A 14,413-nucleotide genomic window follows, 5' to 3' on the forward strand; every position below is an offset into this window, starting at 1 on the left:
AGTAAGACCACTCGGGCAGGAAATAGGCTCAATTCTCTTAAATTCAGACTTAAAATATATACAACAGAAGTCTCATGCTCCTAACTACCAGAAATGGATCCAGTGCTCTTAAGAAACACACCCAGTATACAAAGAGGTATTAAAAATTAATTTAGGAGGTTTTTTTCACCAGCCCAGGTAAAGTTCCTGATAATTTTCAGCCTGCAGGCTGAACTCCTCTTATACTACCAGCAGCCATAGATTACATAGATAGTTTACATAGATTACATAGAACCTGACCCCAGCATCCACTGAAACTCTCCTGGGATGCTAGACAGGCCTTGTCTATAACCTAACAGCAGAAATCCCCATCTGATCGATGCGAGTGACATGAGTAAAATGTGAGATGTGGGGTGGGTAGCATCATGCCATGTAGCATTAAGTGGCAGCAGCAGCATGTATGACTAATTTGTGCTACAAGCTTAAAAATGACAGCCACGGAAGCTAGGAGAAAGGGCTGTAGTCTTCCAGATCTATGATCTAGCTGTGGTTGTCAAACATAGCAGATTTCTTGGCATCAACATCTGTCCCCGAAGCAAGCAGCAATTACAGCACTTTGCAGCACTGTAAGCCATTCTGACAGCTTTCAGCTCAGCCTGCAAAGGGATTTGATGGTCCTGACCACACTTAGCAAACGAAATAAGGGTTCCCCACTCCCTGCTTTGCATGGACCACTACTCATACTGAAATGATTTCTCCATACATGCCTCTATACTCATATTTTCTGCAAGCTATAGTTCATTTTTGCTGAAACAGTTTTTACAAGTCTATGGCTTCTAATGCACAGAAGCTTTGCCAGGCCCAAGTGCAGAATAATAGAAAATCACTTTAGGTACTGTGAAGAAATAGAGAAAGATGACAGATGGTCTGTTGGCAGGTAAGGTAAGAAAGAAGTGCTCTTAGATTACCTCACAGGAATAAAAAAATCACTGAAATAGATAATAAAGTGAGCATTGCTAATCTGTGTATTATTCGTTTGCTTCTGTGAGAAAGGCAAGGTAATTAATTTAGCTTTTAGCTTGTTGACATAATGACAATGACACATCAGTAGACTGGTCTGCCATCTTAATAAATAATAAAGCAGATTAACATTCATCATATTGCTCATGAAACCCATCCCTTGATCTGTGGATATCTAAAACATCAGGTTGATGGAATCACTTATCTAGCATTAATGTTACAGCAATAATTTCAAGACAATCCATATTAAAGAGGTTTACTGTATTCCTTCCTCTTTCTGCTTCAGGCCACAATTAGAAAGACAAGTGTTTAAGAACTCTCACAATTGTATTTTATTTGACATCAGCAATATACACTGGAGTATAATAGGAACAATTTTTTTTTTTACAATCTTTCTTGCAAGATGGATTTATTTTCCAAATACATAGATGTTCATAGTACAGGAAGGTAACAGTTAAGCTGCACAATAGCAAAACAAGTTGACAGCTATCAAACCACCTTTTAAAGTTTGTTAGTATTGTCAGGTGACCAGCATTGAACATATCATTCAAATAATTTAGTTAACCTTGGATTACTCAAATCTTCCCAGCCACATTGTTCCATACAACTAAAATGTGCACCAAGAATAGTGTAAAAGAATTCAACCAAAGACTTCCCTTGCTTTGATTACCTTTCCATTTTTCCCCATGTACGAGCCAATACAAAGGGATAAATATCAGAATTTGGCATGGCACAGGAACTCTTGCAACATGCATCTAGGACAGTGACATATTGCAGAAGTACTAAGTTCTTGACAGAGAAGATAGGACTTTCCTATACGGGGTGTTTAAAAAGCATTTTCACTATGCTTGCTTTAAGCACGTATTTTTTGCATGCCAATACTTTTACAGAAAAAAAAAAGATAAAAGTACTTCCAAAAGCTTCATATTTTTAATTGGGAGTCTTGCTTGCAATGTCTAAGCCTAAACCCAGATGTTTTGGCTGCAATGGGCAGGGTTTATCAGGAAAAGAAAAGTTTACAGTAAAACAAAATATCAGTAAATACCACCTTTTTGGGTTTTTTTAATTCTTTTAATTTTCAGCTTTAAAATGACACAAGATATAGCAGCTACTGCATACTACATATAAATTCATTTTTTATTTGGTTCCTTAGTTGATATAGATCTCAAACTTCAAATTTAAACAGAAGTTGTTATCTCCCACTCTGCCTCTTAACTGAATTTGTGAGTAGAAAGAGTGAGAGAAAGGATGTTCCTCATCATTTGTCAGATGGACTGATTTTAACAGCTCACTGAAGTGCCCCAGCAATTTGGAATGTCAGAATAGCAGGACTGGCAGAGTGCAAGGGTGGTAAGTAAAGGTGAGGAGAAAAAGGTACCCAAGGCAACTTCTAGGTGCCTTATTTACTTACTATCAGCAAGTAAATCCTGTGCCTGCAGATAGACTTTTAACATACTGTCTCTGCTCTGTATGCTTGCTAGTGATGCAGCTCTGAGCACAAGTGGGCTGGCATGGCTAGCAGTCGTCCAGAAAATTTAGAAACCTGAAAACCTTTCGTCTGTTCTACAACTGACCTTTCAAGCAGCCAAAGTTGGTTTCTGACACTGCATTAGCACTGGATCTTGAAGCCCACCCAAAAATCCTTACACACCATACTTTAGGACTCTGACCATACTCATAGTGTGCCTTGACTGCCAGGGTTTATCTGCCACTGGCATGGATACACACCACCCTCTCCCTGCCCAGATTCTGCTGTCCACCTGGTCATGGAGATGTGATGCACAGAGAACCCATGACTAAAGGGAAGGCATGGGAATCCCACACCATCCCAAGAAACTAGTGCTCCTCACCTCAGCCACAAGGCAAGGGAGCAAAGTCAGGGACAGAACTTGAACAAATCAAAACAGTGCAAAAGCAGAAGAACATGCCAAAGAGAGGGTTTGGATTGCTCATCTGGGAAGTTTAAAACAGCTAATGAGCAGTCCTTAAGCCTACTCCAACTCTTACATCTTACCTCAGCAAAATGCCTCAGCTGTTCTTATCAAGAACTGGGATACCTTCTCCTGCTGAACAGGTTGCTCCATCACTGAAACAAACATGCTCCTAACTCATCAAGGCCAGCATTGAGTGCCCTCCTAACTGGACTGATGAATTGAACCTAAAAATTCCTAGATCTTCCACAGTTCACCTATGGCATAGCAGAAAGAAAACTTGGAAGTATAATTGGAGGAAGGGAAGCTAGTTAATTGCATACATAGTAAGACCAACTGAAAATGTGAAGATCAAAGAATGTCTTTTTTTCACTCACTTTTCTTATCTGATTTCACTATATTTACACATATGATAGCTAGAAAAGAAGTGAGAAGTAGAATTTTAAAACCTCTCCAGAGAATTTTCCCACCTTCTGTTTATATACTGTCTCCACATTCTCCAAAGGAGAAAAAATACAATCCATGTATTTATGAAATGGCTCCTGAATATCCCACGGCTAAGCATCTGGTTTAGCTTAACAGAAAACCCACGTACATTTCACCTTACCTTCCTAAGTGAAATATCTACAAATAAAATTCACCTTTTCAGTACAGATAAATTATTTTTGTATTTAAATTTCAGAGGTTTTAACTAAATATTCTCCAAATTAGAGATTTTATTTGAAAACAAAAGCTATTTTTGTCAGATAATCATAGACAGAAGTTTGCATAGAAGTGTTTCCTACCTTCCTGAAGTTTGCAGTGGAACTTACGATTTCCATGTGTGCAGATGAGGAAACCTCTTAAAAAAAAAAAAAAAGTTTAAAAAAATGAGAAGAATTCAGCTTTATTTTCTTCATCATAATTATGCAACAAAATAGAGTGTCAAAGGGAAACCCCCTTGTTCCAATGTTTAAGTTACAGGAGAGATGGTAGGGGCATAATAATTATACCTACAGAAAAGTCAGCAATGCAGTTCAATCTCTGGGAAGGCCCACAAGCTGCTGGAAGAAGACTGTGGGTACTTACCAGGCAGCAGCACTAAGCATGTTCTGTTTCATTACCAGACCTGCATCTATCATTCTCACCACTCTCCATTTCAAAACATTCAGCAGATAAGCAAGAAGATAAGACTGCAAGACACCTTGGTGTTCCTCTGGGATGTTCTGTGCTGCTACAGTGCATATGAGCAGCGTTGATCTGAAGGAAGTTTCCATTCTGCCCTATTTTGTATTCCAAAAAAGTATTTTCCATCCCATCCCCATTATTCCAAGGACCTTGTTGCACTACAGGACAGCTTGGATGCACAGCAGCATGAAGGCACTCCAGCTGGCAGCAGGAGCTACCTCACATCTTTTCAGTCTTCTAGCCACAGCATCAGAAACCTCATGGGAGACTGACTGTGTTGATCCTCGTGCAGAATTTGCAGTTGGAGTAGAATTCCACATTGCATTCAGCTTGCTTCAAAGCTGTCTATTTGGAAAAGAGTTTAGGGGGAATTTTCATAAGTGGCTTAATCCAATATAAGCTCTGCTCAGCCACTGAAAGAGGCAGTCACACTCTCTTTACCCTGTTTCTGACCACAGACTCCCATCTTCTCCCACATGAGCAAGATAACAGCTCTCACACACCCACAGTGGGCTACACACACACCTTTGCCTCTTGTGGGATCCATGCTGGGCAAGTGCCAAGTTGTGCATGAGCATTTTCAGACATGGCAACTTTAAATGCAGGTGCAGCCCACAAGCTGTAGCACTGACTGGATTATAAGAACTGCTCAGCACTCAACAGCTCCCATGAATTCAGGTGCAAGAATGAAGTCTTCAGATTTAGTAGGAAAGCATGATACTTTAAAAAAAAACAACCTGGTTGTTACTGTAATGAAAGCTGTTTTTTTCACCCACATCCCCTCTGACAACTCAATTAAATCAGAAACAGCATTCTCTCTATTTAGTCTCTTAAACATAAAGCAAGTTGAATGCTAAGCATTCCAAAGTGCTTCATTACTGAAAATTGAATATATAGAGCCCCAGAAATAATTTTTTTTTTAAATGTTACTGTTTACGTTTTTGGTTGAGAAATGTTCTAAAACAAAGGGAAACAGTAATACTTAATAAAACTAATTTTTTTTCACTTCCCATTCTGTCTCCCAATTCTTCCTGGCTGACAATGAAAATACCATTTTCAAAAACAGCTTCAATGGAACACAAATGTTTATAATAGGACATTAGACACTTTTCTTTATTACTTTCTCATTATACTTATAATGAAGAAATAATTATTTCTAGGCTGTTTCCTGCCAGATGCAGTTCTAGTACCTCTAATAGGACATATCTTAAAATAACTGCTTGGTAGCAAGAAACTAAATTTTTCATCCATACTCATGTTTTCCCTTCTCTTCCTTTTCTCTCTCTTCAAATAACTTCACTGATTTTGACTCTTTCAAAAATCCTGGCCTCTTTTTTTGGTTTTGGTTTTGTTTTGGATTTTTTTAGTACATGATTTGTCATTGATATAATTCACAAAATCACCTTTGTTGGGGAAAAATAAGCACAGGGGGCACCAGAGATATGAGAAAACCTGAGAGATCCTCTGTTTTAATGACAGTGGAGGTAAGACAAGATTCCTCAGACCACAGACTTCAGTTTCTCACCAGCATTAACCCAGCTCAAAGCATCAATCCAGGCTCCTCACGCCCTCCTTTGTACCAGCACTAAGATGGGAGCCAGGTCAGACAGATCCCAGTACTACTAACCAGCCAAAAGGAAACAAGATGAAATTGGGGGTTTAGCTAGACAAGTTGCTTCAGCCTGCTCCCCCACAAGCACTGAAACACTTCCCCACACACAAAGCAAGGCCATAAACAAGAAGGTGAGAGCACTACATTCAGCAGTAATACTGTTTTATGGTGGAGTCTTAAAAAAAGGTTGCCCATGGATTCTGCTTGTAGTCTCTCTGGTGAAGACTTTCAAAAGATGGCAGGACATAAGCCATCTACAATTCAGAAGCTTCTTAGAATAAACATACCCTGAGTCCTGCCCTGCCCAGTGTGCTTCATCAGCCCTTCAAACATGGGTTGAGTATTCAAGGCCAAGATTTTTCACAGGTGAATTAATTTTTCACCACAAAAGCACTGGTGGCATTGATTTGCAAAGGCATGAAACAAATATTTTCAATTAATTGCTCAAGAACTCTGGTTATCTGAAACACCTCAAATCTTCACCACTCATTTGGTGATAGAGAATGCTGTCACAAATTAACAAAAAATTAAGTACATGTACATACAGAATCATCTATTTACGAAAATTTCATTTGACAACCTGGTACATCCTAACAGAACAGTGATTTTCAAGCTTGCAAATATAAAGCATTCTCTGACATTACTGTTAGTAATAAGGTTAGCTACCTCATATTTCAAAATAGCTTTGAAGAAATACTTGTAGACATTCTTTACTTCTGAGTGCTCCATCCTCACAGCAGTTTTACTTACCATGGAGATGAGCCACCAGCACAAGATGATGATGCAAGACGAAGCAGTACTCAACTAAATTTTTCAATGTACTGAGCTCAGGAGTACAGCTGAGTGCTTCATACTTTCATCTGATTCTTCTACCAAACTCCAGTTAAGTTTTTTGCAAGGATGAAAACATACAAACAATGATTTCCTTTAATGTTTCTTTATGTCATCAGATCATCCATAGATTGCTATGTCAGTTAACAGCAACCTGGATACAGCATTCACAAAAACACTAAGCAAATGTTGACACAACAGCAAGATGACCAGCAGGAAATAACCCAGATCTTCATGCTATTTGAAGATTAATTCAGTAATACCACACTCTTCCTCCAGATCTTTTTCTTGATAATAGTTATATGAAGATAGCAATAAAAAAAAAAAAAACCTACCTCACAAGGTGTTTTCCATCCAAAAAATCCATGTACTCTTTCAATACAGAGCTATTAGCAAGTGCATCTTGAATTTGCCTTCTTAAAATTCAGGGAAATTTTATTATTTCAAGGGATATATGTATATATGTATCCAAGCATTAGTATTTTTAAATGCTAAAATTATGCTTTTTTAAAAAAATAATTCAAAAAATGATGGGAGTTTGGAAGGTTTTCTAAAACAGGGAATGTCCAAGGCTTTTGTTTTGCTGCTGTTATTTTTATTTAGAAGAAGCCATCATGCTCTCAATTCCTCTTGCACAATAAAATGAAAATAGAATTATTACCAAAAAATATAGTGAACTGCAATGGATATTAACTAGTTTTCTTTGAAATCCTTTCCAGTGGAATAACACAAAAAGCATAAGAAAGTCTAAGAAATATTTTTATATGCAGTAAGTTATGGACTAGAAGACAATGCTATTCAATTCTGAAATAAATACCTGTCACATTTCTAAAAATAAAACAGAGTATGTTTTGCAAATTCTATCAATTTTACAAGAACTTACTTTATTGCATTTTTCATTCCCTCCAGTTAACACAGAATATAACATTAGCAAAGAGAGATCTTTACAGGGTGCTCTGTACTTTGCACTACTCTCACTTGCCTGGGATGTGGCAAAAATTTACTTTCAAAGTCTGATTTACTCAGAACACGCTGAAACTCTCACCACACTCACATTCTCCAAAATAGCTACATCTTGACTCTGAGGAGAGTCCTGCAAATGAAGATTGTACAAATTAAAACATATCAGACTCTTTCAAAATGGCACATTTTTCCTTCCAGTAAACTTCCCATTTAAAGTGCGCTGAAGTAAATGAAAAACACATATTCGTGTCAGTGGATACCAGCAGAGGTTCTTTTAAAAATGTAAACTCACCTTGGAAGCCCACAGTGAAAGAAATACAAGGTCTTGAAAATAAATAAATAAATAAGTTTAAAAGATGCTACTGTCATTTAACTTACTTTCAATTTTTTTCTTGGATTTTTTTGCCTCCTTTTTGGGGATGGTGTCTGGTGGTTAATACTGGCCTCAATAATGCTATTTGTTCCTCAGATTTTCACTGAGTATGAGATTTTGTTTAAGCAGTTTTGTTCTACCAAATACAAATGGAGGAACTGTACTGCTTATGCTTTATTGCTTTACTCCTGTCAAAGTATGAAGGGAAGCACCTCCTTTTCTCCCCACTTAGCACTGACCTGCTGCAAACTTTCTGCTGTACAGCCCTGCAGTTCTGTAGGACTTCTACAACTTTGATCATCCTTGGCTTGATCGATATCATCAGCAGATGTTATACTGAACCTAGGCTTCTCAACACCACAGCTGCTATTTTCTAATCTATTATTCAGTACTAGGATTAAATAAAACCAAGGGTGATTTTTGTCAGCTGTCTCTATTGCAATTCATAACAGTGCTAGCCACACAAACCCCTTCTATCTTAGTGAGGTCAAACCCTCTTGGCAAGTCCCAGGAAGACAAGGTACACCAACATTTCTTTCCTCCTTAATCTTCTAAGTCAAGCAAAAGTTATAAGAAGTGTGCAAAGTCCATGATCTACTCTGCTATCCAAACCTCTTGGCAGCTTTTGGGATTTGGATGTATAGTGTGCTATAGTACACTGAAAAAGCTTCTCCTAAGACACATGCAGAACTCATGGGAAAATGTCCCAGATGGCCAATGTGTGTCTCCTACAAAGCCTGTGTGTCATTTCTTCCATTCTGGCCTTCCCTACACTTCCAACAGAACAAGGAATATGGGAAGCTAGGCTTTGGATAAATTGGACAAATAGACACTGCATACCCTGAGGTTCTCACCTGGCATAAAGACAATGAGCTACAGCATTAAGGTACACTGAGGCCAAATGACATACAGGACATACACAATACAGTGGAAGAACATGGATTTCTGGGCATATCAAAAAGCTGAGTTCATTCAGGTTTTTGTAGAAATACTGGTTAAATCCTATTAAATACATTTACTTGGCACCATTTTTTGTAAGGTCCATTCTGAATGATGAAGATGATGGGATGCCAAAGACTACACTTGAACACCCTGTAATCGATAACTCTTAGCTCCTGTTAACAGAAGAGCTCTAATCACATTCCTAGTTAAACTATTTACCTCTTTCATTCAATTATCATGCAGTTTTCTTGCCTGATCAAAGGGTAATGTAGAGTAGATAACTAAACATTTTTAAAAGTCTACTTTTTTCTACTTCAGAGACACATGGGAGAAGAAATGCACTATCAACATCCATTTGATGAAGACAAGTCCATTTTAATAGGAGGAAAAACAGATTCTAGTACTGCTGGTGAGCTCTAAGAGTTCAGGTCTCCTTGAAGGGCTGGGGTCTAAGTTTGCCACCTTTCTCATCTTCACTATTCTCACAGTTGCAGTGGAACCTGTTAATAGTGGGCTCTCAATTGACTACAAACCACACTTCAGTTCCTGTGAAGGCAATCTTCCTGAACCAAGTTTTTAACTGCTTCTCTCAAATGAATGCATTAGTGGTCAGGGCTGCATCACTGCAATCTGGAGGAGTTTTGCTGCTGCTAACAATGTCTCAGAGGAAATGTCAGTGGAGAACTATCTCTGTTTCCTTGTAAAGATTTTTGTCTTTCTATCCAATTGCCATTCCTGTTGATAGACATGAACTTATTATCTGAAGTGTTTGGTTAGTTATAAACCACTATGATACTGTAAAAAAATATATAAATTGTTCAACAAAGCTAATAGAAAAAAAGAACAAAAAACTAAAAATATAGCTCTTGTAGAGTTCATCTCTAATAAGCTATTTGGTCACTGAAATGACATCTGAAATGCTCTTCCTTATGATTTTAGTAAGTAGTTTTGAACATTTGGGCTGCTATATTAAGCATATTCCTCCTTTTTCACTTCCAAGTTATGGTGTCACAGAGTATATTGCAGGCTCTTTGTTGTTTTACTATTTCTGATCATCCAGGGAGATTAGAAACAGTGAAAAACAACTGTAAGCAATAAATTCCTATTTACATTGTCCACATGTATTTTGGAAAGGTAACTGTGGCAATTTCTTCATATGCTGCAACATAAAAATGTAGTACAGTTCAATAAATTAGCCCTACACTCATAATGTTTTTTTTTTAATGTACTTCATTTTGAATTTAGGCATGGAAGTGTTGGAAGGTATTCCAGAAATAACTGGCAGATTTAAATTAGATAATTTTTTCTGTGGTATCATTAAAAATTTCTCCCAAAATGGAAGCACAGAAATAAATATTTGGAAATTTTTTTTGCAATCTTTTTTCCTCCTTATAAGTCTTTAAAATTAAACAGAACCTACAAGTGAATTCAAGCAGCACATTTAGATCAATCTTAGCCTGAGCTAGTGTTGATCCCAATGAACAGTGCACTAGAAAAAATCATTAAAATAATTAAAATCATTATACAGGGATGGGTGGAAGGAACAGGCAACTGTTTCTCATTAATTGTTTAAAGCTCTTCCTGTGAGAAAACATTCTTGAAAACCAATATCCTTTGTTTTCATCACAGAGGAAAGCAAGGACTAATTTCAGTAACTTCTGGTGCAAATACTAGGTTCTCCACACATCAGTTCACCGCTTGTCATGCTAAAAGTATTTTATCATTTGCACAGTTATAATCAATAATTGCCAGATATTTAGCTTTGTTTATTCTGGTTTTACCAAATAATTAATCTTTTGCCTACTATCTTCCATTGTAACTATTTGTAACATATGTGACCTAATTAGAGAGGAAACAGCTACAGCAACTAGCAATCCATCCAGAAATATGAACTACTGCAGTTAGAGACCTTGCACCAGTGCTCCATTTCCAGTTCTGTGATATGCCACACCATGTTTTTCTAGAAAGTGCTGTAATCTCAGGCACCTTCTAGATATAAAAGTTGAAAAAGGACCATACCTGGCCTTTGGAGAGCATCCCTTAAGTAAAAGAAAGCCTAAGGCAACTGTTTGTATCACTCCATTATAATAAAGTTTCGTAAGACATTTCCACTGCATTCTATCATCTACAGTTCATTATGACACATGAAAGAACTGTCTGGGATCCATACTACACACTGTAGTGTCTCTTGCCAGCTATCTCCCAAGTCCCATAAGTTAAAGGTTAAGATCTCAGCCGTGAGCTGGCTAAACGGCTTGGAGAGACAGAGGCACAGTCATAGTTTCACCATTGAGGGGTCTTTTTACCCTGACTCTTGTCCCAACAGAGTCTAGGGCAGTCTTACACATGCCATTGGTGCCAGCAGCTTGTGGTCTCATTATCTGGGCACAGAACCACTCAACACCCACCCCAATGTCATGCCCTGCAACATCAGACTTTGACAATAGGCTACCAATCTGCTAGTCAACCAACTGAAGCTTAGGATCAGCCCAGACCCTTTAAAGGCACAGCCAGATCATAGCTGAGAGTTTGGCCTTTGATTTTCACCTGGCACCTGCACAGAAACAATAACCATTTGCCAAGCCAGACAGATCTGTACAAACGTTTCTTGTACTTATTAGCAGTATGTTTTCTACCTCTTCTACTGAAAATAACGTTTATGATCATGATTTCTATCAGGTTTAACTATTCAATTCTTTAATAATGTTGCCTGCTTGCATACTGCAATTTGGTAAGAAAAGCACCTATCTATGCCACAGCTTAAAATAAAAAAAAAAAAGATCGTAAATTAACTTTTTTAGCCTGGGATCTACATAGAAAGTTTACTTTCTTATTTCTATCACAGCAGTCCTTCTCAAAAAGGATGCCTTTCATTCACTCAGTGACATGCCATACTCCTCTCTGCACAGGAAATGGGACTTTTGTTTGCGTAATTTGGAAGCCACTTTTAAAACTGTGTTGAAAATTTGACTTGATACAAACGTTACAAAGGGTGGGGGTGGGGAGAGACAATGAAATATGTGTTTAAAGGAAATCAGGAGTGTAACTGAAAACTATGGTGAAAAAAAACAAAAAACAAACCAAAATCCAAACCCCAAAGCATCCAAGGAAAAAGCAAAGAATTCAAACAAAAAGTTGAACATTGTGGCCTGGCTCTCTACTACAAGTTATGTAATTTAGGAATAAATCCACTCAAGCTGGTCAGCAAGGTCAAAGAAGAATCGCCCACTTAAGATCACCTTACCAAACGAGAAAATCCAATTTTGAGAATTACATCAGATTTCAGATTTTACAAGGTTCACTCATTATTAGTTTGGTGTGAGAATTTCCCAGGTTACAATGCAAAATAATGCTTAGTAAAAATATATGGAGCTCTACAACTCCTTTGCATAACTTTCCTGGAGTTGCACTCTCCCAGGCTGGACTCTCTTCATTTATGCCACTGTTGATTTTCTTCCCCCCATTCCTTCAATTTTAATCTAGCAAGGAAAGTCCTTTTCTAGCAATCACTGCCAAAATATTCAGGACATAGACCTCTCACTCAGAGAATGCAATGCTGTGTCCAGACAGCAGTGCTGGGTGCCTCAGGCATTTGTAATAGCCAGCATGCATATTCCTAGCAGTCAGATGTGTTCCACTGCACAGCTGTGCACCTCTGCCTCTGATTTTTTCCGGGTGCATGTTCCTTCCAAATGCAAGCTCTGTGCAGCCAGAGTAGCTTGTCTCAAGCAAGTGTTGGTTCACTGCTGGCTGAAGGGAGGAAGACCCATTACTGTTACCCATTACTCTGTTAAGAGTTAGCTAATTATCCCCAATAACTCCAGCCTTTAGAATGGGAAAGTAGCACACAGCTTTTATAAATAAGAATTACTGACCTTTTTAAATAGTTTCAAAAGAAGAAACTCTGCATCAAATGTGAGTATAATTTAGGAACTACTACATAGCAGCAAAACTACATTAGACTTTCCGATTTTTCCATGGTATCCTTGGATAGATACACCACCCAGTAGACCATGTTAAATGCTCCAAAGGTAACAGGAAATAAAATGCGTGCATATTTGTCTATCTTACTCGTGCCAGAGTGGGAGGCAGGGGGAGGAGGTGGTATGACAGCAGATGGCTTTGCAGATGCTCCTAATGTATTAGGTGTGGTGGTCTGAATCTGCTCCAGTCTAGATCCAAGCAAGTGCTGAATGGAAGGGGATCCAGCTGTGGCATGCTGGGATACAAATCCAGTTAAAATTGGGGTAGAAGGAGGAGCTGGAGGGGTAGCTCTTGCAGAAGATAATGTCTCCGATGCGTTGATTCGTGTGAAAGGGTTGGGACTTGATGCAGAAAGGGAGTGGGGTGTAATGTCAGAAGACCCCTGAGCTACAGAGGGAGGCTGGACGGAGCTGTGCCTTGTGTCAATTCGGCTCCCACCATCAGCTTCAGACTGTACTGTGGCATTTGTTCTTTTCCTCACATTTGAATTGGCATCTGTACTCTGCAAAGTTACAAAAAAAAATACTTGTCATTCTTAAAATAAACACTCAAACAAAAGCAATGGAAACTGTAATCAAGCACTATCAGAGTAATACTCACAAATATAACCAGTAGCTTGATCCTGAAGAACAAATATACCAAAAACCCATGAAAATAGATTTCATAGCATATAAAGTGACAAACAGGAGTTCCTTTCACCTGTGGCTGGAATACCAGAGTGAAGACATCTAAATGCATCACACTCTATGTGATGCAGTACCTATACAAACTGAATACCACGAAGCTAAGGACTCTCGGGACTCACAGCTTTTTTCAGACTCAAATGCAAAACAAGGTTCTCTAATGTCTATTTGTCTGATGATATAAAAACATTCTAGATGCAACTTACCAGCCATGAAGGTTTATTTATGCTTTGTATCTCCAGAAAAATAACTACCAAATACTAGGAATTCTAGTCTTCTACAGAAGAGGCTGTTAAAATGCAAATATTCAGCAAATCAAGTTACTGCATTGCTACTCTTTCAGAAATAAAGCCAGTGCTTTTTCACATCAACCATAGGCAATAAATTTGACAGGCACAACTGAACCAGGGAATAAATTAGTCTTTCATCAACTACTCCTCTCCATTCATTAAGAGAAGTGGTGAATTCTCCATCACTTGGTGTCTTCAGACAAGTCTGGATGTCTTCCTGAAAGATATTCTTCAACCAGATAGTACTTATTAGGCTGCATGAGAAACTGAAATACAGATAGAGAAGTACAGGAATAGAAATCCATTAAAGTTCAATATTCTACTGACTTTTGGGAGCGGGACTTGGCCTCTGCTTTTCTTCTCCACACTTACAAGGAAGACTAACATCTCCTGAACTTCCTTCTGGAAAAGTATCTAAAGAATTCTGACCTTCAGCCCTGCACCTAAATATGATGTAAAACATATAATACAATATGTGAATATCTTCTAATTAAGAAACTAACTGCTTTCCAGAAGACAAAGACTTGAGAACAGATAGGGTACACAGGTATAAGAACAGACAGGATTAAACAACAACTTGTTATACATAAAAAATGCTAGGTTTTACACCTCTCTGATGATACCATTCCCAAGCATTG

General features: G+C 38.1%; 1 protein-coding gene across 8 annotated transcripts in view; it reads right to left on the minus strand.

Moving 5' to 3' along the window:
* The window catches only part of GABRA4 (gamma-aminobutyric acid type A receptor subunit alpha4), a 69,578-nt gene that overhangs the window by 21,258 nt on the left and 33,907 nt on the right, over positions 1 to 14,413 (minus strand). For 2 of the 8 annotated variants that reach the window (XM_086891449.1, XM_086891453.1), the window contains 2 exons: positions 12,890 to 13,304; positions 1,308 to 7,633 (listed from right to left, as the gene is read on the minus strand). In XM_086891449.1, coding sequence (XP_086747575.1) covers positions 7,563 to 7,633; positions 12,890 to 13,304 — 486 coding nt within the window. In that variant the 3' untranslated portion in view covers positions 1,308 to 7,562. Of the gene's footprint in view, positions 1 to 1,307; positions 13,305 to 14,413 lie in introns of those variants that run through there. The other 6 variants (XR_015287512.1, XR_015287513.1, XM_086891452.1 and 3 more) reach the window with 4 other exon arrangements.

The sequence above is a fragment of the Cyanistes caeruleus genome, chromosome 5 (assembly GCF_971803275.1).
Source record: "Cyanistes caeruleus chromosome 5, bCyaCae1.hap1.1, whole genome shotgun sequence".
Taxonomy (NCBI): domain Eukaryota; kingdom Metazoa; phylum Chordata; class Aves; order Passeriformes; family Paridae; genus Cyanistes; species Cyanistes caeruleus.